General features: G+C 41.1%; 4 protein-coding genes across 5 annotated transcripts; 3 read left to right on the top strand and 1 right to left on the bottom strand.

Moving 5' to 3' along the window:
- Positions 1–340: 340 nt before the first annotated feature.
- Positions 341–5,734, bottom strand: slc25a47a (solute carrier family 25 member 47a). Its single transcript, XM_044048433.1, has 6 exons — positions 5,614–5,734; positions 4,346–4,389; positions 4,185–4,256; positions 3,492–3,671; positions 2,997–3,261; positions 341–2,200 (listed from the first exon to the last, which is right to left on the bottom strand). The coding sequence occupies exons 1-6, from the start codon at positions 5,678–5,680 to the stop codon at positions 1,899–1,901; spliced, it is 930 nt and encodes a 309-aa protein (XP_043904368.1). The 5' UTR covers positions 5,681–5,734; the 3' UTR covers positions 341–1,898.
- A 2,176-nt stretch (positions 5,735–7,910) lies between these two features.
- Positions 7,911–13,928, top strand: LOC122783652 (mitochondrial basic amino acids transporter-like). The gene is made up of 4 exons (XM_044048435.1): positions 7,911–8,338; positions 10,285–10,328; positions 10,453–10,536; positions 11,352–13,928. The coding sequence occupies exons 1-4, from the start codon at positions 8,311–8,313 to the stop codon at positions 12,120–12,122; spliced, it is 927 nt and encodes a 308-aa protein (XP_043904370.1). The 5' UTR covers positions 7,911–8,310; the 3' UTR covers positions 12,123–13,928.
- A 138-nt stretch (positions 13,929–14,066) lies between these two features.
- On the top strand, positions 14,067–17,786 carry LOC122783648. 2 transcript variants are annotated; one of them, XM_044048429.1, is made up of 7 exons: positions 14,071–15,060; positions 15,136–15,396; positions 15,490–15,786; positions 15,853–15,906; positions 16,005–16,109; positions 17,430–17,479; positions 17,576–17,786. In XM_044048429.1, exons 1-7 carry the CDS (start codon positions 14,991–14,993, stop codon positions 17,687–17,689), a joined length of 951 nt encoding a protein of 316 aa, XP_043904364.1. In that variant the 5' UTR covers positions 14,071–14,990; the 3' UTR covers positions 17,690–17,786. The 2 variants fall into 2 exon arrangements, with proteins under 2 accessions (XP_043904363.1, XP_043904364.1); XM_044048428.1 differs by having other exon boundaries at positions 14,067–15,060; positions 15,490–15,906.
- A 2,452-nt stretch (positions 17,787–20,238) lies between these two features.
- vrtn (vertebrae development associated) lies at positions 20,239–24,339 on the top strand. The gene is made up of 2 exons (XM_044048390.1): positions 20,239–21,317; positions 21,432–24,339. The coding sequence occupies exons 1-2, from the start codon at positions 21,006–21,008 to the stop codon at positions 23,178–23,180; spliced, it is 2,061 nt and encodes a 686-aa protein (XP_043904325.1). The 5' UTR covers positions 20,239–21,005; the 3' UTR covers positions 23,181–24,339.
- The last annotated feature ends 400 nt before the right edge of the window (positions 24,340–24,739 follow it).

Genomic DNA, 24,739 nt, shown 5'->3' with positions numbered 1-24,739 from the left:
GACGGTTGTTTGTCTGTATGTGGCCCTGTGACACATAAGTGCCCCCCCACCCACCCCAACGACACTCATCTGGAGGATAAAGCGGTAGAGGATGGATGGCTATGCTTGGTATTTTTCATAACAGCCCCTAAATTTATAGACACATTGCCAAAAAATGTAAAAAAGCACCGTATCTAACTATGTTAACTTAGTTAAATGCATAAATCAATCAATCAATAATACTAATCTGGTGCCGTCGAGTTGTGTAATCCTGCTAAAAGTCCCAAAAACAGGACGACAGTCATCAACAGACGTCCCTTTATTCCTCCACAATGTATGAAAGTGATTCCAACAAGTTACAAACTTTCAAACTTTTTATTTAAAAATACCTAGAACATTCAACACTTTATTTGAAAAGAGTCTTCAAAATTATAGGTTAGAACCTCCAAACCTTATAGATATTTGATCTCACACGCAAATAGATAAAAAAATACCATTCAAATGTGTGCGTGGTGCAGCTTCACAAGACATGTAGTAAAAACATAACATTAACACGTCAACATGACTTCATGCAGAATGCATTTACAAACACAGGAGTTACTTGGCCTTGTGTGTCCATTTCTTGATTACGATGCTGTAAAAGCAGCAGTTTTCCTCAGATATGTGAGTATTTAATAATAGCTGGCAATTTATAAAACTTTTCTGATTGCATAATGGTACATATACATTGAAATGATAAGGATGTGTGTCCCTTAAGCCTCAGGTGAGAGCACTCTGGTTACAAAATTGCCACTTCTTAACATTTAGGCACTCATTTTGATTTGAGTAAGACAACGTGTACTTATGAAAAACTTATACCTGCAAACTATAATAATCCCACCTAAATGCTGAAGCTATATATGATGCTGCTCCTAAAACAGAAAGAGATTTGTGATAATAAATAGTCCATTGTTTTTTTGTTCACAGTCCAACAGCATTTAGGAATCAATATATTATTTAGTCACATTCTTGCAGCACCTTTGCTACAAAAAGCAGAATTCACATTTTCATCATATACATATATATAGAAATAAATTTCACATGATTTGTTTCCTGTTTTAAGAGAATCTGATGTCCCACAACACGTTATAAAAATATAATTTAGCAGTTATGTGTCTTTTGTGGTCCTGTTTGCAGTGTTGTTTTCAATTTAACTCATAAAAAATGCAATTCACCTTAGTTATAACAATGATGGTATGTGTAAGTCAGATACTCCAGGTCTACCACTATTTGTTGCTGAGCTAGAAATTGCCAGCACATGTAATAACATTAATAAGCAAACATGCAGCATAATCTGGCACGGACATCACACCAAGTCCCCTCTTAAGAAATGCTTTTATTGGAGCGAATGATTGTTTTCTTGATTTTATTTTACCCATTCTGACTGTAACTACTGACCATATTAAGGTTCATCATCATGATTTCACTCATGATGGTTTTATGACTAGTGTTGCTACCAATTGAAGCATTGTTTTAGCTCTAAATAAATAAATCTTTTTATTATTATTATTGTGCGTACAATATAGCTCATTTGTAAATTCTACATTCAAGGTCTTAAACAGTCAACTTGAATAATAAAAAGCTTTGCAGTTTCTTGGCACCAGCCTGTCAGTAACAGAGAAGCCAAAAAAATAAAATAAACTGGCCAGGGGGGCCATCTAGTGTTTGGCTGCTGGTCCAGTATCTGTTATTAAGTTACCCCTGAGCATACTAACATATATTACCTTCACTACCTAAATAATTTATGTATATGTAGCAGAAAAAAACTAATGTTAACCATGAGAATAATAGTGCTTTAAAAAACAAATACCGCAATGGAAGAGACATTAAACACACAGACAAAAACAGTGTAACAGACTATGACACACCATCAGTACCGTTCAGTTGAATGGTCCAACGCTGTGTGGTTCAGCTCGGAGTAAACTGGTGAGAATCTCGTATACAGTTAATATGATCATGTTAGCCGGGAACGCTCGCAGACAGTTGATGCCCAAGCTCCTGAAGAAAACCCCACTTCCTTCCACGCGCACCGTCTCTGTAAAGCAGTGGAATAAACCTTTGTACCGCTTCGTCCCCCGGACTCCGTCCATCTGCAGACGTGCTTTGATCACATCCATGGGTGTTGCTACGAACCAAGCTGCTATCCCTGCTATTCCACCTGCCAACATAACGCCACTCCAATCTGGGTGAGGTGAACAGACACTGGTGTCAAAGGGGGTTATGTCACAGGTAGTTTACAGCTTAGGTAACTCTTTTGAGTTACTGTGCCACAACAGAGCCGTGAGGCCCCAAGAAAGGCAGTGATTAGATCATCAGAAAACAAAGAAGTTGACATCCTCTGTAAACCTGGTATTTACATGCATGTTGCATGCTCCACTCACAAGTGCCCATGTTCACACATGGTATTAGAATGCTTCTCCACGTGTGTGTCTCCTATGACAACTTGTGATAAGATTTCACTTCCCCACTCTATATGCAAATCCATATGAACATGTTTTTGTTTGAAATGGCCAGTGTGCATATAACAGATGGGTCTGCTACACAGACTGTATATAAAAAAGCCTGTAATCCCAGAGAGTAGGTTGGGTGTAGCACTTAGCCACCAGAGGGCGACACTGCAGCTTGCAAAAAAGAACTACGCTTGGATTCTAGGTGTTTCTCAAGAGCACATTATGTCAATTTTGTAAATTATGTTCCCACTTAGAGGAAAATAGACAATACTGTGTGGGCACATCATGCAGTGTGAGTGGACACCAGTGTAACTGACAGCTGCAGCTAGTTGCAGGTTACATCCAAAAATGTAAATGTTGTAAACAGTGTCATGCACTGGTCAAATCCCAAATCTTGAGGCCTCAAAATGGGACTTTGATTCTTAATGGTCTGCTGAAAGTGTTGTTGTGTTTGACTGAGTGACAGAGTAAAATCATTTACTGACTTGTGTCACCAAGTTAATACCAGTGACTGTAGATTGTACTCACCAGGTCTTTTCTTGCCACTTTTTGTTAGCCATTCACAGATAGTGGTGTACGTCAAAAAGTAAATGGAATATGATGGACCATCTCTTAGCATAATCGGAACCACTCCCTTGTAGAGCCCCAGGAATCCCTCTTCTTTGATAATGCGCAGCAGACAGTGAACTGGGCCGCGGTACTTGGGTTTGGGCATGCTGGCTCCTCCTCGCTTGGATTCTGTTTGACATTGAAGTCGTACTTTCACTATGTCACCTGGGGCCATCACTGAAGCCTGTTGGAGCCGAAAACAAGTCATGGATATCTTAAAACCTGGGCAAATAAAAAGTAAAAATATCTACAAGGTGATTCACATTTAGGATTAGGGATGTGCCGATGTGGAGCATTATTTCTACATGGATTATGGATGATGTGGTAATCACATCAGCACAACTGTGTTTATAAAAGCTTAGTTTACACTAATGTCAACACTTTTCAAGAGGTTTGTAAAACTGAATCCATTACCTGAGCTACACCACCAGCAAAACCTGACAGGAAGACTTCTGGTTTGGTGTTCGGACCACAACCAGCTCCTCGTGCCTGGCTCAGACACTGCAGGCAGTTCCTGTATGTGCCAAACACCACCGAGGAAGTCATGGAAATTGTGGTAATGGGTAAGGTCATGCCTTTGAAGAAGCCGTGCACCTTGTGACACAAGTGGTAAAAAAAACAAACAAGCGTGACATCAATGAGAGGCAATTACAAAACATATCAACAACCACAAAATCATATTCGTATGCCCTCCCTTCACTTTCTTTTTAACTTTAAATCTGAGGTGAACTGGAACTCATCTTCTGGAAGCATCTTGTTACTTTTAAAGATGCTGTACTTTGCTGTCTCTATATGTGGTCCTATGATGGACTGACGACCTGTCTAGCTGTCTATGGATGGAAACTGCCCAATACTAACAAGCTGAAAGGAGGCATTTTGCCCCCTAGAGGAGCAGAGGTGGACAAACTTCATTGAGTAAATCGATTTCCCACTAGTGCTTGTATACTGGGACAACTTGACTGTGCATGGAAACGTACTGACTGTAACCATAAGTGAAACATTTTGAAACAACTGTGAATATTTTTTATTTCTAAAATACATTTAAAAAATAACATTCCTTGTATGACATATCCAGTATGACATGTGCATTGCAATAGTTCTACTTACTCCTTCCTTTGAAAATGTGGTAGCAACGCATTGCCATATTCCTGTAAACTGTTTGTGGGTTTGGATCCGTACCTTGAAAAACGAAATATATGATGGTACAGTAAATGTCCACCATGCAGACTTGTTACACGTACATGTTGTTTCACATACTTTCCACTTACCTTCACAGTGTCTAGAGGGTAGCCCACCACAACCCCACAGGCCCCTGTGTGTTTCCAGAAAAAAAGGTTATGGACTTTAACTGCATCCCTGGTAACATTCAATGTGTTGACAGGAAATCTGTGTTCCATCTTGAAACACAAGTGCATCATAATAGGGCTGACAAATGAATAATAAAAATAAATAAAACTAATGAATAAAAAAAGCGTTTAGCAACATGATGTCATTATGCCTATTTTCTCTTATCCTTGGAAGCATCACCCACTAAGTACCCTTTGCTGGATGCCCTGTGGCTGTAGCAAACATGCCTCTGGCATTACTAAAATGCTGGGCCTGGTTGTGGCAATGACAGTCATTACACGTTACTTACTTCTTACAGCATTAATGCTCCGCTACAGCATTCCTTCTTTCTATTGTTAATGGAAATGACTGAACTGCACCACAAATAAGCATGAACATCTCAACCTCTTACTGTGAGCTCATGTCCAAACTAAGTACAACCTGGACAAGAAATGTTTCTTTTTTCTATCCATAGTCACGGTTCATTTTCCCTGATTAATGACATGTGCAGTGTAACTGACCATCGGCATAGATATCAAAATAAAAGCTCAGCCAATGTGACAGAACCTAAATGAATTGTGTACATTTACTCCACTACAGTTCCCCTAACTATCTTTGACTACACAATAAAATCAGAAGAAGATGAGGGGAATGGTCAGTATTTATGTAGAGCTTTTCTAGTCTTGATAAGCTTAATGATCTTTCAAACCCATTCACACGCTGCAACATGGGGTTAAGTGTCTTGTTTACGGACACATTTATAGACTTATTAACCTACAACTTTCCAGTTGAAACACAACTCGCCCTACCAAGTCCTCACTTTTTTAATACTTTTACTTCAGTACAGTAAAAAGATACTTTCATTCAAGTACAATGTTGTTATGTAAATGGACACATAGACAGCACCAGTCTGCCAAGTCAATTCACAGCTGCTTTTAAAGACCATGTGTGCTCAACGTAAGTCTATTTACACCGGTTTTATACATTTACACATTAAACCGTTCAAAATGCTTGAACACACCGATGCCTGAGACTATTTATTTATTTAAAAGACACAAACAGACGGTTATAAAGGTTGACGTGTAGCCCTTTACCGTTATTATATGTTCTGGTCATGTATGCTACAGTAGCTAGTTTAGCCGCGTAGCAAACACCACAGTCACCAAACATTAAACAAACACCGACACGACTATACCGATATTCCTGTTACCTGCAAACGATCCAGACACAAAGTCGGCTAAGTGCATCCTTCCCGCGGTTGTCACGTCTGACAACATTCTTCCCTCTTACATGTTACACCCTGCTATAACCTTGAGGGCGTTGCTATTACGTGGCGTTACGCAAAAGAGTGACGACACAGCATCCGACGGCTGCATCACCGTGCGACTCCGGTTACACCCGAAGATTGCCGATGGTTATGCTGCGGCTACTCTCACATTACCAACCAGTTTCTTCAGTTCCTTTCTAAACTGATCAGCTTTGATGGCCGCTTATATTAAATAACTTAAACAAGTGACATGATTGATGATGAATGAATGAATGAATGACTTTCTTTTTTTTTCTATTTAAATTCAGTAAACCACACTTAGTGCTTCACTTTGAATATGAAAGTTATAACAAATATGTGATCTAAGTGACCTCTAAGGTTAAAAGGTGTCTGGTTTGGTGTAAATAACGACTATATTAAAACAGGGGTCAGAAAGGGTCAGAAGTCTAGTGGGGAGCACCAAAACATGTGATCAAATTCTGTTTAGGGCCCCCTAAAGGCTTGGGCCGGCACGTATGTACATATTGTGTATATACTGTACATATATACAGTATGTACATATATATAATTTGACATCTTAATCGAGAAATAATAATGTGCTTTATTTTATTTTATTTTTTGTAATATAGTAAAAAAAGAAAATATTTATGGATAACAATCATAATTATATTTAACATTAAAAACATAATTTCAGTTAAATATCTTCTAGTGTATTAACCATTACAGAAACATCAAAAATTATTTTGATAATTACCAATACTGTTAATTTAGGGCAGCTGCAGCTTTGGGTGGTGTTCGTATACATTTGTTAAACTATAAATTAATAGGAAAGACAAAAAAGTTGCAGTTTGATGAAGACAATGCTGTCTGGACCTGGCTTCTATACAAAACTACTGAAAACAACACAATTACCTGGAGTGACGATGAGACTGTTGTAGAAATGGAGTGGAGGCGATTGACTGAAAGTCATTCATGAATATAAAACAATATCTAGTGGTGATCTATGTTTATTTGCTTTTGTAAGTAGGCTATAGTCCAGAAGAAAGAATATGATGGACTGGGGCGTGTAGGAATTTTCTAACTCCACAAGATGGCAGAAATGCAACAACATCATGTATGCAAGCTGTCATTAAACCCCATGGAAAAAGCACTTTGAAACAGTAATTTAGCCTATCTGAAACCATCCGGTGGCAAAAGCTATTCATATTATTTAATGAAAAATGAAAATACAATGACATATCACCTCCTGAAACCTCATATTGTGATAATGTGTGTTCAAGTTGGACACTATGGTGGCCGAGGAAACACCCAACCCATCATGACAGCGCACCTCTCAGACATCACTGAGTGGCATTGATGTGGTTATCAGAAATAAGCTATTTTTGAAACATTTTGTACATTTTTGGCACGGACATAAAACTTTCCAAGACAGCCCTGCAGCCTCCTCTTCAATGTGTCATGCCTGCATCATACAGAAAATGAAAGTGAAAGATGAAAAGGATATGCAAAAAAGTATATTCACACTGGAAACAAATTTATCTTAAGCTGCCAAAGAAACTAATGTTATTGCAGTTACCTGAAGCATGTTTATTCACCAGATTAGAAAACATCCTTGTTAGCTGAATTACTCTTCGGTGGATAATCCTCTCACAGAATATCTTGGAACTGATTATACAAAGGTTGTATAATTTCCAACACATGAATCAAAAAGAAAACATATCTATTGCAAGTGGTTGATGAAATACATACAGTTATTGTGCCAGTAGAACAAGTATTTAATGTTTACCTTTCGTAATGTTAGGGAATTATGAGTTTACCTATCTGATGACAATGTTTCTGCCTGTGACATATGAACCTGGCGTTTTCCTGCCATGTACTTCATTTGTCAGTTTTCTGGCATACATATAATACATGGATTATATCATAATACATCCATGGTTTTGGGTCGTTGCAGTGCGTTTGCCCCTGTCGGCCACCATAGGACAAACATTTAAAACATAGCGCTCTTTAAACTTATGTAATACAGTTGACACAATTACCTCCTGCGCCAGCATGAGGTCGTCCACTCAAAAGCAAAACATCACACGGCCCTCGTGACGCTTTTTGACATTGGGAGCCCTTGCGCCCAGGCAGCCAATGAAAAGCGAGGATTATTTGTTGCGGAAGCGGTGTGTCTGGGCGTGTCGCGCAGGATCTTCGTTCGATTGGACGGAAATCCGACTCCGAAGCCGGTAATTCCCGCCCCCTCCTCCAGTCGCTGCGGCAGCATACATACAACAGGCACAGACCATAAACGCCACAGCATTACGGGTGTTTATGGAGAACGTGTCGGTCAACAGAAGGGTTTTATTCAATTAAACAGGGAACAAGCTGAACGAGCGCTTAAAGTAAACACCACTGTCAACATTTGTAGTCTGTCAGGGCGTAGAGGAGGGCTGCTAACTAGCCTATGTTAGCGTAGCTAACACAGAAGCGGATTGACTTTGTCCCTGGAGATAAGTGTAACAAACAGTTTGCACAGTTTTATTGTTTAGGTGCACCGCGAAGTAATATCAAAGGCTTGCTTCAAAGGGTGTCGAGTTCCTCTCCATACAGATAATATTGAACTTCCCCTCCGCTGTGTGACGTTGACGAGCGGTGATGGACTTTGTTGCTGGATGCATCGGAGGTAAGTCAGAGGCAGCTGCACTTGTGCCACTTCACAGGAGAGCAGTATGCTAGACGACTCCTAGTCCTCACAGGTTCACCTATATCTGTAGCAATGGTCCTTTTAATGATGGCAAACCAAAGCTCGGTCACGCCCAGCACCACAAATACAGATGTGATGCAACTCATCCTTCAGATTACACGTGCATGTCCGAAATGCCACCGCAGAATAAAATAGAATATAATACGCTTTAGGCAATCTGCAATATGCAATTTAGTTGTGTCATTTCAGCTGGTGGCAGCCTCGGCATTAAATGCAACTGGACGTGTTTGTGTGTTCTTGAAGACGTTTTACCTTTCACCCAAGAGGCGTCTTCGGTTCATGTTGCACCCGATGAACTGGAGAGGCTTATTTCTAAGGAAAGTCATCTACGTCCTTTTGCCTTTATTCACACACATACAGTGACCTGGATGACTGAGAACCTTCACAAGCCATGTCTTTGGATGGGATAGATATTTAGCTTTGCATTGCAAACTCACCATTTTCATAGTCTAGTCTGCAGTGTCATTCAGGCGTTGTAATTTTATTGTTGCATTTGTAATTTATTTATTACTGTGAGGGTCTGTGGGGAGTCGATCCCACACTAGTCAGCATCACAGGATCAGATATTGGAAGAAAAATGGTCAAATCCAATACAATCCATAAACCCTAAACATCACGAGGATGCTCTCTTTACTTGTGTTCCACCACTGTCATGTGACCAGGATGTGAGTAAGGGCTTCACATGTTTGTCACACTGATGGAGTATTGTTGTTGTTGAAATGGCTGGTTATAGCTAGGTGATAAAAGCATCAGCACAAATATGTTATTAACAGATAAGTTTTGTAAACTATCAGTGTAACACACACAAATACTTTTATAATTTCTCTGATGTTGCAGTATGGCAGAATTCTTCATTATGCTTATGTAATGTTAGATCGGGTTTATTTGATTATTATTGGTATTGTCATCATTGCTAACTTGCAATAACTTGCTAACAAAAGGTGATCCATCCTTGTCAGTTTTTCCCCAGTGTCACTTGTGCATGGTGTTAAGAATGCAAAGCATGCAAACTCTACACAAGTGCAACATGAGCTGACAAGCTATGGATGGCTGGGCAGTTTAAAGTTTCCACACAACATCAGCAGACAGCCTAACTCGGCACACACCCCTTCACGGACCAATCGGTGCTCATTTTACTTCTGTGTGTCTGTGTGACGGTCGATGTCAAACGGGTCACCACGCCTGATGTTATACTTTGTCTGTTGTTTGTTTTTGTCACAGCTATGGTGCACAACCCTCATCTGCTCCATGTAGTATCATCTCACCAGGAGATTGAGGTCAATGACCGCTGACTGTGTCAGATACATGGCTGCTTGTGTTCTTTTCCTGGCTTACAGCGCGGACTCATTCGTGATAGGCTCTTTTTACAAACTGGTCATGTGACAGAGCAGGTGCTTATGAAGGATTAGCTGTTATTTGTTTACAGCTTGCATTTGCTTTCCAGTTTTTCATGTGTTAATATTGGGGACACATCTATTCATATAACAGTGAAATTATTCACCTGACAAACGGGACAACCAAGAAAGTGGAAGCTCAACTATTTATTAGCAAACTTTTGTTGAGCAGTGGCTATTGTCGTGGCCAATAGTGGGCTGTTATTCCATCAGAAGGTTTTAGGCCACATTCAGACAGATATTTGCCATTTGCTTTGGTTCTACAGACACTTTTCTCTATTTTTTGAGACAACTTAATTGATTGTTTAATTGGCTGTTGGTATATGAAGAGGTTTGCAACATATAAGATGAAGCTCTTAGTTATGATTGTCATTTTTAGTGATTATATTAAGTAAAAAAAAAAATGTTTTTACTCCCTACTTTCCTGTTAATTATAATTGTCCAATTTGATTGTTCATCTTTTTTCTTCAGGTGCTGCTGGAGTCCTGGTTGGACACCCGTTTGACACAGTCAAGGTAGATAGGAACTTTCTTTTTCACACAATACAAACAAGTACATTTTTTATTTACTTTTATACATATGTTCAGATGTTAGTTTTCCTAGGTTTTGCATATCACTGAAGGGTGTGTTGTTGTGCAGGTGAGACTACAAATTCAGAGTATTGATAAGCCACTGTACCGGGGGACTTTCCACTGTTTTCAGTCCATTATACGGCAGGAGTCGGTAAGTGGATTTATTTTTCCATACACATCTAATGCTTGCTGTAACAGTGATAGTATGTCTTGTCCTACATGTATATGTGTGTATCGTGGACCTGACTCTGATGTGATTTGGAAGTGTAAATAAATATATATTTTGTTATGTTTGTTTGTTTGTATGTCATTTCAAAAGTTGTTCCTTAAGATGTGCAGCTTTAAATCAGTGCACCCAGAGTGACTTAATTGTAGTCCCTGTCAGTCACTCTCGTGACGGAATGGGAATGCAGTAGTGTTAAATCAAATCAGCTACATAAACATATTTTTCCTCCTGTTGATTTTATTTTTTATTTTTTATTTTTCAACGTTATTTCATGAGTAATAATTGGTTTTTTTCCCCTTTTATCGTAACATTTTCTATTACATATTACTATTTACAGAGAAATTAATTTATACTTTTGAGGATCTGGTATTTGCATTGCTGATGCAGATCACTAAAAATTCTGTAACACTTTTGTGAAGACGTATAATGAAGGCGCACCCCTTTTTACGATCATTAATCCAACAGCCTCTGGGTGTTTATCTGGAGCACCAGACAGACAAATATAGCTATAGTCTTTTCTATCGTATGAGGTCGCTAGATCTATTGTGATAAATTGTGATGGGTATTTTCATCAAATAGATTCCAGAGATATCAGTTGAGGGAAGGAGGGTGTGATAATGTGAGCCTGGCAGGTGAAATCATGAAATGTGATGATTTGCTTTAATTCCTCTAGATAAGACCTTGTTTAAATGTTTGCAGGAGACTTACTCTTTAAGCAATGTCTCTTACTGTCTCCGTAGGCATTTGGTTTGTATAAAGGCATTGGCTCCCCCATGATGGGCCTTACATTCATCAATGCTATAGTGTTTGGTGTTCAGGGAAACACCATGCGTCTGCTGGGACATGACACCCCCATGAACCAGTTCCTTGCTGGCGCAGCAGCGGGTGCTCTTCAGTCTGTCCTCTGCTGCCCCATGGAGCTGGCCAAAACCCGCATGCAAATGCAGGGTACCGGAGAAAAGAAGTCCTCCAGGAGGTTGTACAAAAATTCCCTGGACTGCTTGGTACGCATTTATAAACGTGAGGGTCTGGTGGGAGTAAACAGAGGCATGGTGACAACATTAATCCGTGAAACACCTGGCTTTGGAGTGTATTTCCTGGCCTACGATGTGCTGACCCGCAACATTGGCTGTGAGCCCAATGACCGTTACATGATCCCCAAACTGCTGTTTGCCGGGGGCATGGCTGGCATCGCCTCCTGGCTCTCCACCTACCCCGTGGATGTGATTAAGTCACGCCTCCAGGCAGATGGAGTGGGTGGAGTCAACCAGTACAGCAGCATTGCTGACTGTGTGAGACAGAGTGTCAGGAAAGAGGGCTACATGGTGTTCACACGGGGCCTCACCTCCACACTGCTGCGAGCCTTCCCCGTGAATGCAGCTACCTTTGCCACCGTCACCCTGGTTCTCATATACGCTCGAGGGGACCAAGCAGGACCACAGGAATGTGAGCCGGCTCAGACGAGCCACCACGCACAGATACAGTCACAGAGCCAACCTTCCAGCCTGTGACTGCAATCACACATCACACTCAATCTGGGCACTTTGAAAGATGAGTTCTACAATCCAACCCTTCATGAATGTGTGACTCATTCAATAGAGTCGTTCCCAGTCTCGAGGCAGAAATAAAAACACCGGAATGGTGTTTGCTCCAATAAGACGAGTCTCAGTGAGATGGAAAATATAAGCAACTTACTGTTACTGAGCTACAAAACTGATTGTGGATGGGTAGTGTGCGTCGTAATGGCATTGAAAGTCTATATCTGTTAATAATACCTTAACCTGTGTATATATAAACTGGTTTGAATTTGTTCCTTTTTTATCTATATTGGAACCAAAGTTCCTGCCTTGCAATAGCAAAACCTTTTATTTTTTATAAGGGAGCTGAAGTAATTGTTTGTACATGAGCTGTGTCCTCTGAAGAGCTAAGTGAACAAGAGACAACATGTAGCATAAGGTGCAGGCCTTATCATTTTTGTTTCATTTCGTACCAAAAAGTACACAACACAGCTATGATCTGATTTAAAAACTCAACTGGTCTGGTGTGAAGGGCTCTGTGGTCGGTGGCGTTATGTTTGTGTCTTCTTCAGTTGTCAGTTGACCTATTCCAGAAGTCAAACATGGCACTACAACCTGGTACTGTAATTGTCCCGCTATTATCATCTTTATAAATCGTCCACCTAAATATGAACTTTGAATATATTTTTGATTTGAGTGCCCTTGAAATGTTTTTAAAAGTTTTTTCTTCTAATTTTAATTTTTAAGAGGCCAACTGCAGCCATTGTTCTAAAAGGGTAACTCACTATAAATGATTAAATGCGGCGAGAATCTCAGCAATTTAACGTTTGTCATTTCAATGCCAACAATCGATTCAACAACCAAAACATGTTGATTCTTTGACTATCTCTAAAAGAGCAGCACAAATAAGTCTAATCATGTTTTCATCTTGGGTCTTTGTTCTTTAAAACACTATGCCAAAATGTCAGAATAGGACCCCAAAGAAATTCTAATTATTTTTCCTAAAACATAAAAGGTGTTTATTTTGTGTACTAATATTTAAAATACTGTATTTAACCTTTTGGGCTTTGGTAAGACTTATTTATTTGTATTGCAGTTATTATTGAGTGGGAATTGTCTGCTTTGTGCATGTATCATTGTCTGGTGCTCTTCTCTGTATTCTTCTGACTAAAATGTTGAAATTCCCGTTGTACGGCAAACAAGAGTTGCTCTGGGTGCTAACACACTGCTGTCACTGGTGACTCACAAATCGAGCCGAGTCATCATCTCTGTCAGAAGCTGTTACATTTGCAACGGATGAATGAATGACGAATGAATGGAACTTGTGCAGTGCTGCTGGGACACTTGAAAATCCCCATGGTTTTATTGCAGTTTGATGACTAAAAATGCAGGTGGAGGAAAATGCAAAGGGATGGTATAATGTGAGTTAAAGGTTCTTGTATTTAAGTCTATCTGTTAGACTGTGAGGAGGTGTGTCACATCTACAAGAAAGCTGTAGAATCACAGTTTAAAATGAAGTCCAGCTCATGTGAGAGATGCAATATGTACAGGAAGTGACTGTATTACTGTGAAATTGTGAGTGATTATGTACATATAATGTATTTTTCGGTCTGAAATAGTGCAGTTCTTGAGTTAAAACAGTTTTCAAGTCAAGGTTTGAGTTTGTTGCTACACTGAAGAGATTTTACCCGAATAACTGGGACATGATATTTTTGTAACATAGGTGTATAATAACCTATTGTATTGATTTGTGACTGGAGATTTGTGCTAATGAATGAATAAATCAATAAATAAAAATGACTCAGCTGCGGTTTGTGTCTTTTAATGCATGTTTTATTTAACACAAAACAACTATAGCAGTGCTCTGAAGCAGCTGCTGTATTATGTAATCTGTTGCATTTGAAGATTGGAAGTTTTCCATCCAATCTAGTTCCTGTTTTTGCTTGTTTCCCATTTCTGGTGTCCTCTCAGGTCACGTTATTGTGACGTACGTTATGATGTATCATCATGGGAGAGGTTGTATAATAATTGACACGTTCACATAATTACACAGTGCACTTTATCCATACTTTACATGAACCTTGGTTGATGTGCATGTAGTTCAACGGACAGACATCTGAAGGCTTTAAACTCTTTGTGTTTTTGTGGACTCTGACCACAATCTTAATTTGTTCAGTCTCAAAATGTCCACAATAAAGACACTGAAGGAAGCGTTAGTGTCATTTTGAAGGACTCAACATGAGCGCCATCTGCTGATAAGCAGGTGTAACTGTAGCAACATCTCACTGAGGTTCCCAGTGTTAACTTGTGAGCACAAAGTAAAGTCAGTTTTTGTCCATGGTGTCAGGTTCAGTAATAAAAAACTACTCTAAAATGTCTAAAATGATTTCCTAAACAACAAACTGCCCTGATCAAACATCCACCTACCACAGCATGAAACACGAATCATTAATCATTGACACTATAGTTAAAATGTAAACCCAGGTCAAAGGTTGACTCTTTTATTCACCGGAATCACACGTGACAACACATATGTCAACTATAATTGAACTATGTATTGAAGAATGTGGATGTCTTTTATTTTGGAGAACATGCTGATTCATAAAGAGGAGAAATATTTAAATCAACTGCAGCGTTAATTTGTAATTTATTCGAGTGTGTTAGAAATGTCCCAAATGACCTTGAATGTCTTTATTGGTTTCTAAGCTTCAAAAAAAAAAGCAGCGCTCCATGTGTTTGTGTGAAACTCTGTGATAATCAGACAATTTCAGTGACATACACAGGAAGTCACGTTGCACTCGACTAATGTAGTAATGGCAGTGGAACGTCTACAAACCTTTTCACAGTGAGTTTGCAAACAGGATGGCTGGATTTGTCCGTGTTGCGAAGAGACTGCTGCTGCTGCTGCTGCTACTCCCTCTAATCACAACAGGCAAGAGTTTACGTTTATACTCTTTTCTTAAACGTATTTGAGAACAATCTTGACCTCTTTATTGTGTTTTTACAGGTGTGGCCGCAGAGGATGGTCTGATATCTGCAGTCAGGGCTTACGATATTGCAGTTCCATGTGAAGGAGACTTAGTGTGCTTTCATATATGGCAGATCGACACATTGGATGGTGAATACATTGGCATAGTCAGTAATGGGGAGCTCCAGACGGCTGAAACCGAGGAGGATAAATGTAATTTCCAAATCCAAGATATCACAGCAGAGGATGTTGGACGTCATCGCTGCCAAAAAAGGACAAACGACTTCTCTCTTTACAACAGTGAGTGCTATTTAGATTCACGTCTTTACCGAATACTGAATACATTTCCCTCGATAATAAGAAATTGTTTTGTCCCTCTTTGATCCCACTCAGCTGCTCCTGTGATAAACCTCACACCTGCCAAAACTGTATCCCTGCAGTGTGTTTTCCTCAGCGTTGTGGAGAAGAGGTATTGCCTAACGAAGCTGCGTAAGAGGGTCAGTCTGATGTGGGTGGATGAAGCTGGCGCTGAGATACAAGCAGACTCCCAGCATCACATAATGCAGCGTTCGTCTTGTGATATAACTCTGACTGTCACTTATCAGAGTCCTGAAAACATGACATTTAGGTGCCAGGCCACTGTGGCTAGAAAGGTTTTCACTTCAGTGGAGCTGCAAGTCCGAGCCTCAGGTCTGTTCATAACTGATCCTCTGTTTGCTCACTGCAGATCAATGAATAACATTTGTTTCTTTGTAGCCGTTACAGGGAAAGGAAGAGGCCTGATTTATGAAATAGAAACAGAATATCAAGGTATAATATCACAGGCTGGTATTGGTGCTTCCAACATTTTCAAGGATAGTGGTGAATCTGAAACTACACTTCAAAATGAACATAATTTGATGTTACAGGTTACAACCGGGACACGATCGGGGCCGTGGTGGGGGTTGTAGCCTGTGTGGCTTTGACAGTGGCAGTTGCGGTGTTTGCAAGGAGGAGAAGGAGAACAAGAACAAGTAAGTTGTTTTAAACTTCCGCAAATCTGGTGAAATCTCTGTGCATAGACAATCACACTCATTTCTCAGTAAGTGTCCACACATGACACTTTACACAACTGTACTTGGGATGCTCTGTACTCACTGTTCCCAAATATAGAGTGGTGAGGGTAAATGTTTCACAAGTGTCCCTGTTTAGTTACAAAATACTTTAGCAATGCAGTGTGTGACATTCATATACTACACACACACAGTTTATCACTCTGATTGTTAATATTTGTCTCATCATTGCTTGTATACTGTAGTATTGTTTGGTACTGGACATCAATAGGATTGGTTGTTATGGAACTGTCACCTTGTCCAATAGACACTTAATAATTGACGCATCCTTGACGTCAGAGGCTGTTTACTTGTTCACTTAAGGCAAGGGCCTCGGTTTGAGCAGGCCGCCATTTTTGCAGCGCCATGTTTCTACAGCAGCCTGAATGGACAAATCACCCAAGAGTGTGTATGTTTTGAAGTGGAAGCAAAGAAGAACCACATCCGCCCAGTATGCGATGTTATTTTTACACACTGGACCTGTAAAGCTCCCCCGATTGCTTTGTGTTTTTTCGTACCTGTGAAGTGACGTCATCTCCTCCGTCATCTCTCAATCAGTGAGGTTGGAGGTTGAGATGATTTTGGTCTCAAGATGCGCGGCCGCCGTCTGGTTCCGTCTCTAGACGATCACTCGAGGGATCCCGCTTCTGACGCCAAGCAAAAATTGTCGCAAGGTGTCTGATGAAGAAATAAAGTGGAATCAAAGTTGATTGTTGAAGCGCGGTTTATTCTTTGCAAAGAGAGAGTCAAGATGGACAACAGCTCAGAGGCAGGTCAACGATGGCTCTGATGAGAAAGTTCGTACGGTTTATAGTTGGTGTTTGAGCCTTAAGGGTTATCTGAGCAGCTGGGAAAGATGACCTCGGTTCCCAGGAACAGGCAAGGACGGTAATCATGTGTGGGCAAGTGTTATTTTCTATGTGCATTGATGCTCCTGTTAGTGTCTGAGACACTTTGGTTGGTCTGTGTGTATTTAAAAGTGCAGCACACTCTCAGTAAGTGAGTATAATCATGACTAGTGGCTCTTTCCTCATACACTATAAGATTAGCGAGTAGATATTAGTATTTCTGGTTAGACATCACCACAGTGGACAGGTGATGTGCTTGTGCGCCCTCTGTGTACATCTAACCTATAAATATAGCCCTACTGTAATAATCTGACCTCTAAACAAACTCAACTGAACATGTCAATGAGAGATCTTGCAATGCAGTTTGTTGAATTTGTGCACATTCTCATTTTAGACGGCCAACAGCACAATGAGTCCTGTTCTGCCCAGTCCAGTACCTGCTATGTAAGTCAATGCTCGCATCAGCATACAGAGCAGCAACATCTTCTGTCCACTTTGAACGTTAATGGAAATGTGTGTGTCTGTGTGTGTGTGTTTTAGGCCGTTAACACTGGCGATGTCATCTATGCTGACATTATTCACCCCAGTGGCTCTGACAGAGTGTGGGTCCACGAGTGCGAGTCGACGGAGTATGCCAGCGTCCAGTACAAATAATGTGCCGTCTGAAACAGTGTTGTTGTTGTTTTCTGTCTCTTTGTGAGCTCCAAGTGTGCGTCTGCCATTTAAATACTGAGAAACACTCCATAACAAAGCCGTGTACTGTGACTGTGGCACCTACTGTATAGGGGAACAAGGGTGCTATTCCATTTACATAGTATTTAACAGATTTTTGAACAGTCTACCTCAATGCATTTTTCACTTTACTTTTCAGACTTCAGAGGACAAATGTATATACTGTACCACAACATGTTTTTATCTGCTCAGATCTATTCTAAACAACAACAACAATAATAATAATAATAATAATAATAAAACATCACAAATGCTGGAGAAACCTATTGAACCAGTGCTCTATTATGATAACTCATAGCAGGGTTTCAAACGTACAGCCCGCGGGCCAGAACCGGCCCACCAGAGGGTCCAATCTGGCCCGCATGATGAATAATTTTTTGACTTAATATGCTGTGCCTGTTTAGTTGTAATGCACATGTGTAAACTTGTTTTTCTCAAGACATTTGAGGTTTGTTTTGTAAAAAAGAAGATACTTTATTAAATCTGAAATCTCTTTATACGTTATTATGCTATTATCCGGCCCACTTGATCAAACTGTGCCTTATGTGTATGTACACAATTAAGAGCAAGAACAAATGAATATTTTCCTCCGCACAAACTCACATTTGGAGTATTTGAGAAACTGGTTATACTAGAGAACACAATCAACTTACACTTGAGAAAGGTGAATGTGGTGGTAGACGAGGCCAAAGAGTTATATTTCAGCGTTAATTAGCAACATGTTCAGAGATTTTAGAGTTAAATTATTTCATGCCTCTACAAACTGTGCAGCCAAATGCATCCGTTTATTTTGTTTACCTTATGCAAACATGCTAAATTGTCCTGAAACGAGGTGGCCTTAGTTTTCAGCTCTCTCCCCTCTTTGAGTGCACCTATACACACACACACACACACACACACACTTATGCACATACAGTACAGTGACAGCCACCACAGCAGGTGAGAGACTGCCGGAGCCGGCCCCAGTGTTGCCCTATTAGCATTTTAAATACTTGCAGCCAGCCCACTACTGTGTTCACAGTGCAGTGCAGCACAGCTAATCTACACACCTAAGGTGTGTGTGTGATAGGCTACTCCTGCCAACAATCTGAGGGGGTGGAAGAGATGGTAAGACACGCTGACAAAATAAAGGGGGGGAGGGATAGATAAAGGGGAGAAGCCCTTACATGTCGCAAAAAAATGAACAATTTGGATAAGACCATTTCTCTTAGAAAATAACGTGAAAGTAAACAGCAACTCGGCAAGATTTAAAATGCAAAATGAACATACAGTTAATGCTGAAGAAGACTATGACCTGGATGATTGAGAACTGTACGTTCCCAAACTCATGCTCACAACTGAAGCTTAGGGCTAATTCAGCACGTTAAGTGTATTTGTATACATCACCACCTAAAGAAACAAAGTGCTGTACACCAGCGGTAAATAAAACAAATACAAAATAGAGATACAAGACCTAAAAACATCAATAAAACAAATGAAACATAAAGCCCTTCATCAACGTGAGTGTTACATTGTCACATTTTCTCTTTTTCTTTCATTTTTTACAATGAAATCCAAACTTTTTTTGAGATAAAAGCTACTGTGTTATGTCTGTAACGTGAGGAACACAAAACAAAGACAACCTCCCCCCCCCGATTACACACACACACACACTGTCCGAGTATCTGATAAGGTGTAGGTCAAAGCCTTGAACCCCAGTGAACTCAGGCACCAGCTTGTCTGCCAAGTGCTTGGAGTAGACGGAGCTGTGGGGGCCAAATGCTGTTGTCCCCTGTTGTGTTTGTGTGTGTGTAGGAGTAACAAGCCATAGGGTTGGGATCACCAGTGTGGGCCGTGGGGGGTTGGGGGGGACAGGGGGCAATGGGATTGTTGTGCGTGTGTGGAACAAAAGGCTTTGATTACTGAAATCCTGCAAAAGGCAGGAGAGAAGGTGTTAAAAGTGATACAGTGGAGAAACAAACAGAGCTGCAGCTCTGGGGCCTTCCTCTTCTCCCATAAAGCCCATGTCCACACCCTGTCTGCACATAACCACTCTAATCCACATACACTATACGGCAACATGCAATGGGAGAGCAGGTTCATGGCTGTAAAAGGGAATAATTTACTCAACTAATGACAAACAATGAAGGGCACAACCTCTCCGTGCAACCCCATAAGCAAAAGGTGGAGTTAAAGTATTTTAACTTTAAGTATTTTCCCATTTTGACATTAGAGGTGCTTGTTAAATAATGTGGAAGTGACATGTGGAGTTGTCTTTGAAGAAGAGACGCAAAAAACATGTTGATAAAACCTACAAGCACTGATACCTGTAACACCACAGGGCCGCCTCTGACACGTTGGCTTTTGTTAACACTTCACATTGAAATTGACCCTGGCTGTAGTCGACCAGAGGAGGGGGAGGAGGGGGACAAGAGGAGGGAGGTGTTTCTCGACGCAGAAACAAAAAAAAAGCGAATCGACGATTGACAATTTCCTGATGGGAGGTGCTTATCACTCCCAAAAATCTTCTCTGCTCACCGGAGGAGGAGGACAAGGCACTCGGGAGCTGCTGCACGCAAACAATGGACTAAACCTCCCGGAGTAAGATCACATTTTTTTAGGAACTGAAACCCCCTGCGCTTCAAAGAAGTGATATCATTCCACTCTCTCAGGTAAGAAAATCACCGGTTAAGTGCTGATGAGTGAACGACTTATTTTTTTTTTCCCCGTCACTCAATTAAGAAATGCGTCTTTATGTCTGGTGTGAAGGGAAAGGCCTGAACTTTCCATGTGTTGAGTTAAACATCTCTAATGAAACCATGAGACGTTAATCGATTAGTGAGTCGTTTTAGGTTGACACACAGTGAACGAAGTTTAATCTAAATTAGTTTCATTGTCTCGTTTTGACACATTTTTTACCTAAAGCACAACAAAACTCCGTTTCAATCGAATGTTCCTGTACTGTATGAGGCATGAGTCAATACAGACACACTTTGCATCTAAAAAAAACTCTAAAAGTAACAGTTTTGTTCAAACTTGTTTATTTAATTTATTGCCATGACCACAAATTGTTGGCGCATGTGAAATAAGTATTTTTCCTCATGATGCTGCAGCTGTTTGTGCTGAGATATGTTTGTGTTTATTATCATCAGGCTGCTTTTATTGGATGTGAATCATCTGTTCTTCGAGGTCTGTTACTTTCTTCCACTAACTCTTCCTCCTCCTGCTCCTCTCCCCAGTTCTGCAAAGATCTCCAGATATGATTCAGAGGAACGAGGTGGTGCTATCTGTTTTCAGAGAGCTCCAGGAGGCCACAGAGAACTCTGGTCTGGATGCTCTCACGAGAGTGGCCGTGGTAGCAGACCAGGTCCTTGCTCCTTTCCAGTTCCCCAGGACCCCCTGCTATGATATCCCTGACTGGGCAGGTGTGGATGACGCAGCTCGGGGCCTGTACCCGGCGGATGCCCCTGCAGGCCTCTTGCCTTTAAACTGCAAAGGAGAAGGCAACGTCCTGTTTGACGCAGTCAGCATGCTGTTGGTGGGAAACACAGCTTTAAGCCTGGAGCTACAAGTGAGTCGTGATGTTTTTTAATATTTGTTTACATGGTCTAAATGTTAACGAATGCACATTTCAAGCGTTTATGCAAGAGTTTAATTTTAACTTGATGTAATTTCTCCCACTCAGGTACGGACAGTCGTGGAAATGGTGCTTTGGAAGCGATACTACCTCTCTGGGATGATTGATTCTAAAATGATGCTTCAGGCCGTTCGCTTCAGTCTCTGTGCTGATGAGTCTGAAGACATGCTCAACCTACCTGTCACAGTCTTGGAGGCCATCTTTGACGCGGACGTTAAAGCTTCCTGCTTCCCCGGCTCCTACGCCAACATGTGGCACCTTTACGCCCTATCATCAGTCCTCGAGCTGAAGATCTACTCCATCTACCCCATGTTCAACCTCAAGATACGGCCATATTTCAACCGAGTCATACGGCCACGACTGTGGCCCAAAGACTCTGAGCCACTAACCCTCCACATCATGTGGTCTGGTGAGTTGCAGTCTGGGGGCTTGTTCAGGCCAAATCATTTTGTTGCACTAGCCCACACCTCCGACTTCACATTTGAGACTGCCGACAGCGAGCAGAGGGCATCTCCCCTCAAGAGCGAGGAGCTGCTGAACCAAGACTCACAGCTTTCGTACCCGAATCTGAAGGACAAGTACAACATCACCAAGAGGACCTTCTACCGCTGGAAAAGGCAGACACAGGAGCACTGCAAAAAGTCGGCAGCTAGGTATGAGGCAAAGTATTTCCTGCAGGCCTGCTACTTGGAAGGGAAGCTGATCCCTCTTCACCAGTTTAAGGAGTTTTTCCCAGAGATCTCAAGGTCGTCATACTATAACTGGAAGCATGAGCTTCTGAAAACCGGAGGGAACTTCTCCACCTCGTCTTCCACGGGAGAGATCAGTCCTGGAGAGAGCACAGAGCAGGAGTTGTGGTCGTCGCCTGAAGCAAAGCAGGATGAGCCAGACCACCACGACAGTGTGGCCAGTATGTTTGGCCTAAACCTTGGCAAGGTGGACCTCGATCGTGCCCAGGGTCTAGCACATATGCAGGAAGCCAAGCGCTGCCTGCAGAATTGCATTGCCATGAACTCCTCACTCCCCTTCAGGGTCTTTAAAAGAAATTTCCCAGGAATCTCCAGATCAACCTACTACAACTGGAGGAGAGAGGCCCTGCATTTCAACAGAGGTTACAAAGGTAGTGCCGGCAGCAGTGAGGACAGCTCAGATGTGGACAAGAGCCACAGTCCAAAAAGTCTGTCACCTATCCCACCAAACATCAACCAGCTTGTCAAGCCCAGGATGAGGATCTACAGACGGAAGCACAGAAGTTTCAGGTTGGCATACATGAGTAAGAAACAGCTCAGAGATGCTGCAAAACATCACGTTCAGAAGTCAAAGTGGTCCCTGACAAAGTTCAAGCTCAGGTTCCCGTCGATGTCACCTTGTTTCTACTGGCTGTGGCGGAGCAGGCAAAACCACAAGAAGAAAATGGTCACTCAGAGTAACGATGTCCTCCCACTTAATCTGGAGTGCACCAAGGTGGTAAACGAGATCGTGGAGAGTCCGCCTATGCTCCCGTTCGTAGAGAGGCCACGATATCTAGAACCCCCCACTTTGCCCTCTCTAGATAACACACAATCCAAGCACATACTTCACAACAATGCACCGACAGATGAGCAGATATTTGCAATGGATGTCGTGGCTCTGGCCAACTTCAAGGCCAAGGCCAAGCTGTTCCTGCAGCAACGTTTTGAAGAAAAATCCTTCCCCACATTCAAAGAATTCAGGTCCTACTTCCCCTTCACTCCACGCTCTACGTACTACATGTGGAAGCGAGCGTTGCATCACGGCGTGTCACTGGTTCATGGATAAATGCCTTTAATTGTGTACAAAGTGGCTTTGAGGGGCCAAATAATAGCTCTGTTGAAGAACTTGAAAAACCTCTTTGCTGTATTGCGTTGTAACATACTACCTACACACACTGTTGTCCTCATGTTTTGGGGTTCTAAAAGACTGTTGAGCACACCGGGTTTGCATCTTAATGCATTGTGTCCTTCCTCTGCCCCACCACCGCAGCTCGTTCCTCCCTCCTGGACATTTGCACGTGTGTGAAAAGAAACTGAGTCATGGGTCTGTTTAAACCCTGCATGTTGCCCTCCAGGCAAAAGGCAGTTCAAAGCTGTTGTTTAGTAGCATTTTGTTTGAAGCTGTTTTCTTCTCCTGTGTCTTTCAGTCCCTGCCAAGCCTTGTACTTGGAGCCCTTTTATATATTTTTTCATTGTTTGAACGTTAAGTCTTTATTGTATGATTTTTTATTTTTTTTTTGGTTGTTGTTGATGCCTGAATTGATTGGTATTCTTGGCAGATTAAAACATTTTTTTTGATTCTTTGCATATAAAGAGCAGCCAGTATTTCACAACATCTTGTTCAGACATTCCATGTAAACAAGGTTCCTGACCTTTTTTCTCTATATATATATATATGTGTATGTATTTGAATGTACATCAATCTCAGGGTTTCACTCAGTGCTTTGAATATCCAGGTGACCGCATCAAGGCTTTGGCATTTTAAAGTGCCTCCTTTTTCCACACTGTATTTGCACTAAAATGGTTTCCATTACACTGTTGAATGTGTTTTTTTATTCATTGTGCACACTGGATAAGTTCCCACAACTCTGTTTGTGAGAATTACCTTGAAAGGGAATTATAAATGAAGATATTTTGCTTTGTACAAACAGCTTGATCAACTACCTAGTTCCCAGAAATACTGGGGAAAGTTTCCATTTTAAAGCTATTTTTTCCCCCCCACTGTTTTGTTGTAAATGAAGTTTCATTTTAATTTGCTTCACGTGCAGTGTTTTGTTAAAGTACCTCTGAATAATGGACATAAACCTACATTTGCACACTATGTATTTATTTTTTCTTATTCATCACATGCCTGATATTGGTACTGTTGCCAGCAGCCTGTGTTGTTCAGTCAGGAGTTGAGACATTTTGTACTGGCACAGAATCAATAAACAATTGATCAGCAATTAGTCTGCTCAATTAGTCTTTATGTGCATCACAGCAATTCTCTTTTACATTATTCATCTATTGTATCTATTTTCTGTTTTATCTGTCCGTGCATTTGGTATATGACCTTATGAAGTGCTTCATTATGTCAGCTCATTAATACTCCCCACCCTTGACCAGCTGTAGCAACCGCTATTTGTTTTACACTCCACACAATCTGAAACTTTTATTTTATACGGTCTGCACTTTTCTGAATCGATGGTCGTCTTATCCGTGTCGCTGAGCCATTTCTCTAATTCGCTCCCTTTTAATCTCATGCTGCGTCAGACACATATTCATTTCAGCCTTTGCCGAGTTCTGCTTTACATAACGGCCCGAGAGACGTGTGTCAAAGGGAATCCAGTGAACGGGTCACGCTTG

This window comes from Solea senegalensis, linkage group LG17 (genome assembly GCF_019176455.1).
Source record: "Solea senegalensis isolate Sse05_10M linkage group LG17, IFAPA_SoseM_1, whole genome shotgun sequence".
In the NCBI taxonomy this organism is placed as follows: domain Eukaryota; kingdom Metazoa; phylum Chordata; class Actinopteri; order Pleuronectiformes; family Soleidae; genus Solea; species Solea senegalensis.
Note: the sequence above shows the minus strand (reverse complement) of the source record. Positions and strands in the feature narration are given on the sequence as shown.

What these genes read in the sequence shown, in the direction of transcription:
- vrtn (XM_044048390.1), top strand. Translation starts at nt 21,006, where the DNA reads ATGATTCAGAGGAACGAGGTGGTGCTATCTGTTTTCAGAGAGCTCCAG. An exon ending in CTTTAAGCCTGGAGCTACAA is followed by an intron (nt 21,318 to 21,431) that starts GTGAGTCGTGAT and finishes TCTCCCACTCAG; the next exon opens with GTACGGACAGTCGTGGAAAT.
- slc25a47a (XM_044048433.1), bottom strand. Translation starts at nt 5,680, where the DNA reads ATGTTGTCAGACGTGACAACCGCGGGAAGGATGCACTTAGCCGACTTT. An exon ending in TGTGTCTGGATCGTTTGCAG is followed by an intron (nt 4,390 to 5,613) that starts GTAACAGGAATA and finishes GGAAACACACAG; the next exon opens with GGGCCTGTGGGGTTGTGGTG. An exon ending in TTGCTGGTGGTGTAGCTCAG is followed by an intron (nt 3,262 to 3,491) that starts GTAATGGATTCA and finishes CGGCTCCAACAG; the next exon opens with GCTTCAGTGATGGCCCCAGG.
- LOC122783648 (XM_044048428.1), top strand. Translation starts at nt 14,991, where the DNA reads ATGGCTGGATTTGTCCGTGTTGCGAAGAGACTGCTGCTGCTGCTGCTG. An exon ending in CGACTTCTCTCTTTACAACA is followed by an intron (nt 15,397 to 15,489) that starts GTGAGTGCTATT and finishes GATCCCACTCAG; the next exon opens with CTGCTCCTGTGATAAACCTC. An exon ending in GAGAAGGAGAACAAGAACAA is followed by an intron (nt 16,110 to 17,429) that starts GTAAGTTGTTTT and finishes TTCTCATTTTAG; the next exon opens with ACGGCCAACAGCACAATGAG.
- LOC122783652 (XM_044048435.1), top strand. Translation starts at nt 8,311, where the DNA reads ATGGACTTTGTTGCTGGATGCATCGGAG. An exon ending in ACCCGTTTGACACAGTCAAG is followed by an intron (nt 10,329 to 10,452) that starts GTAGATAGGAAC and finishes GTTGTTGTGCAG; the next exon opens with GTGAGACTACAAATTCAGAG. An exon ending in CCATTATACGGCAGGAGTCG is followed by an intron (nt 10,537 to 11,351) that starts GTAAGTGGATTT and finishes CTGTCTCCGTAG; the next exon opens with GCATTTGGTTTGTATAAAGG.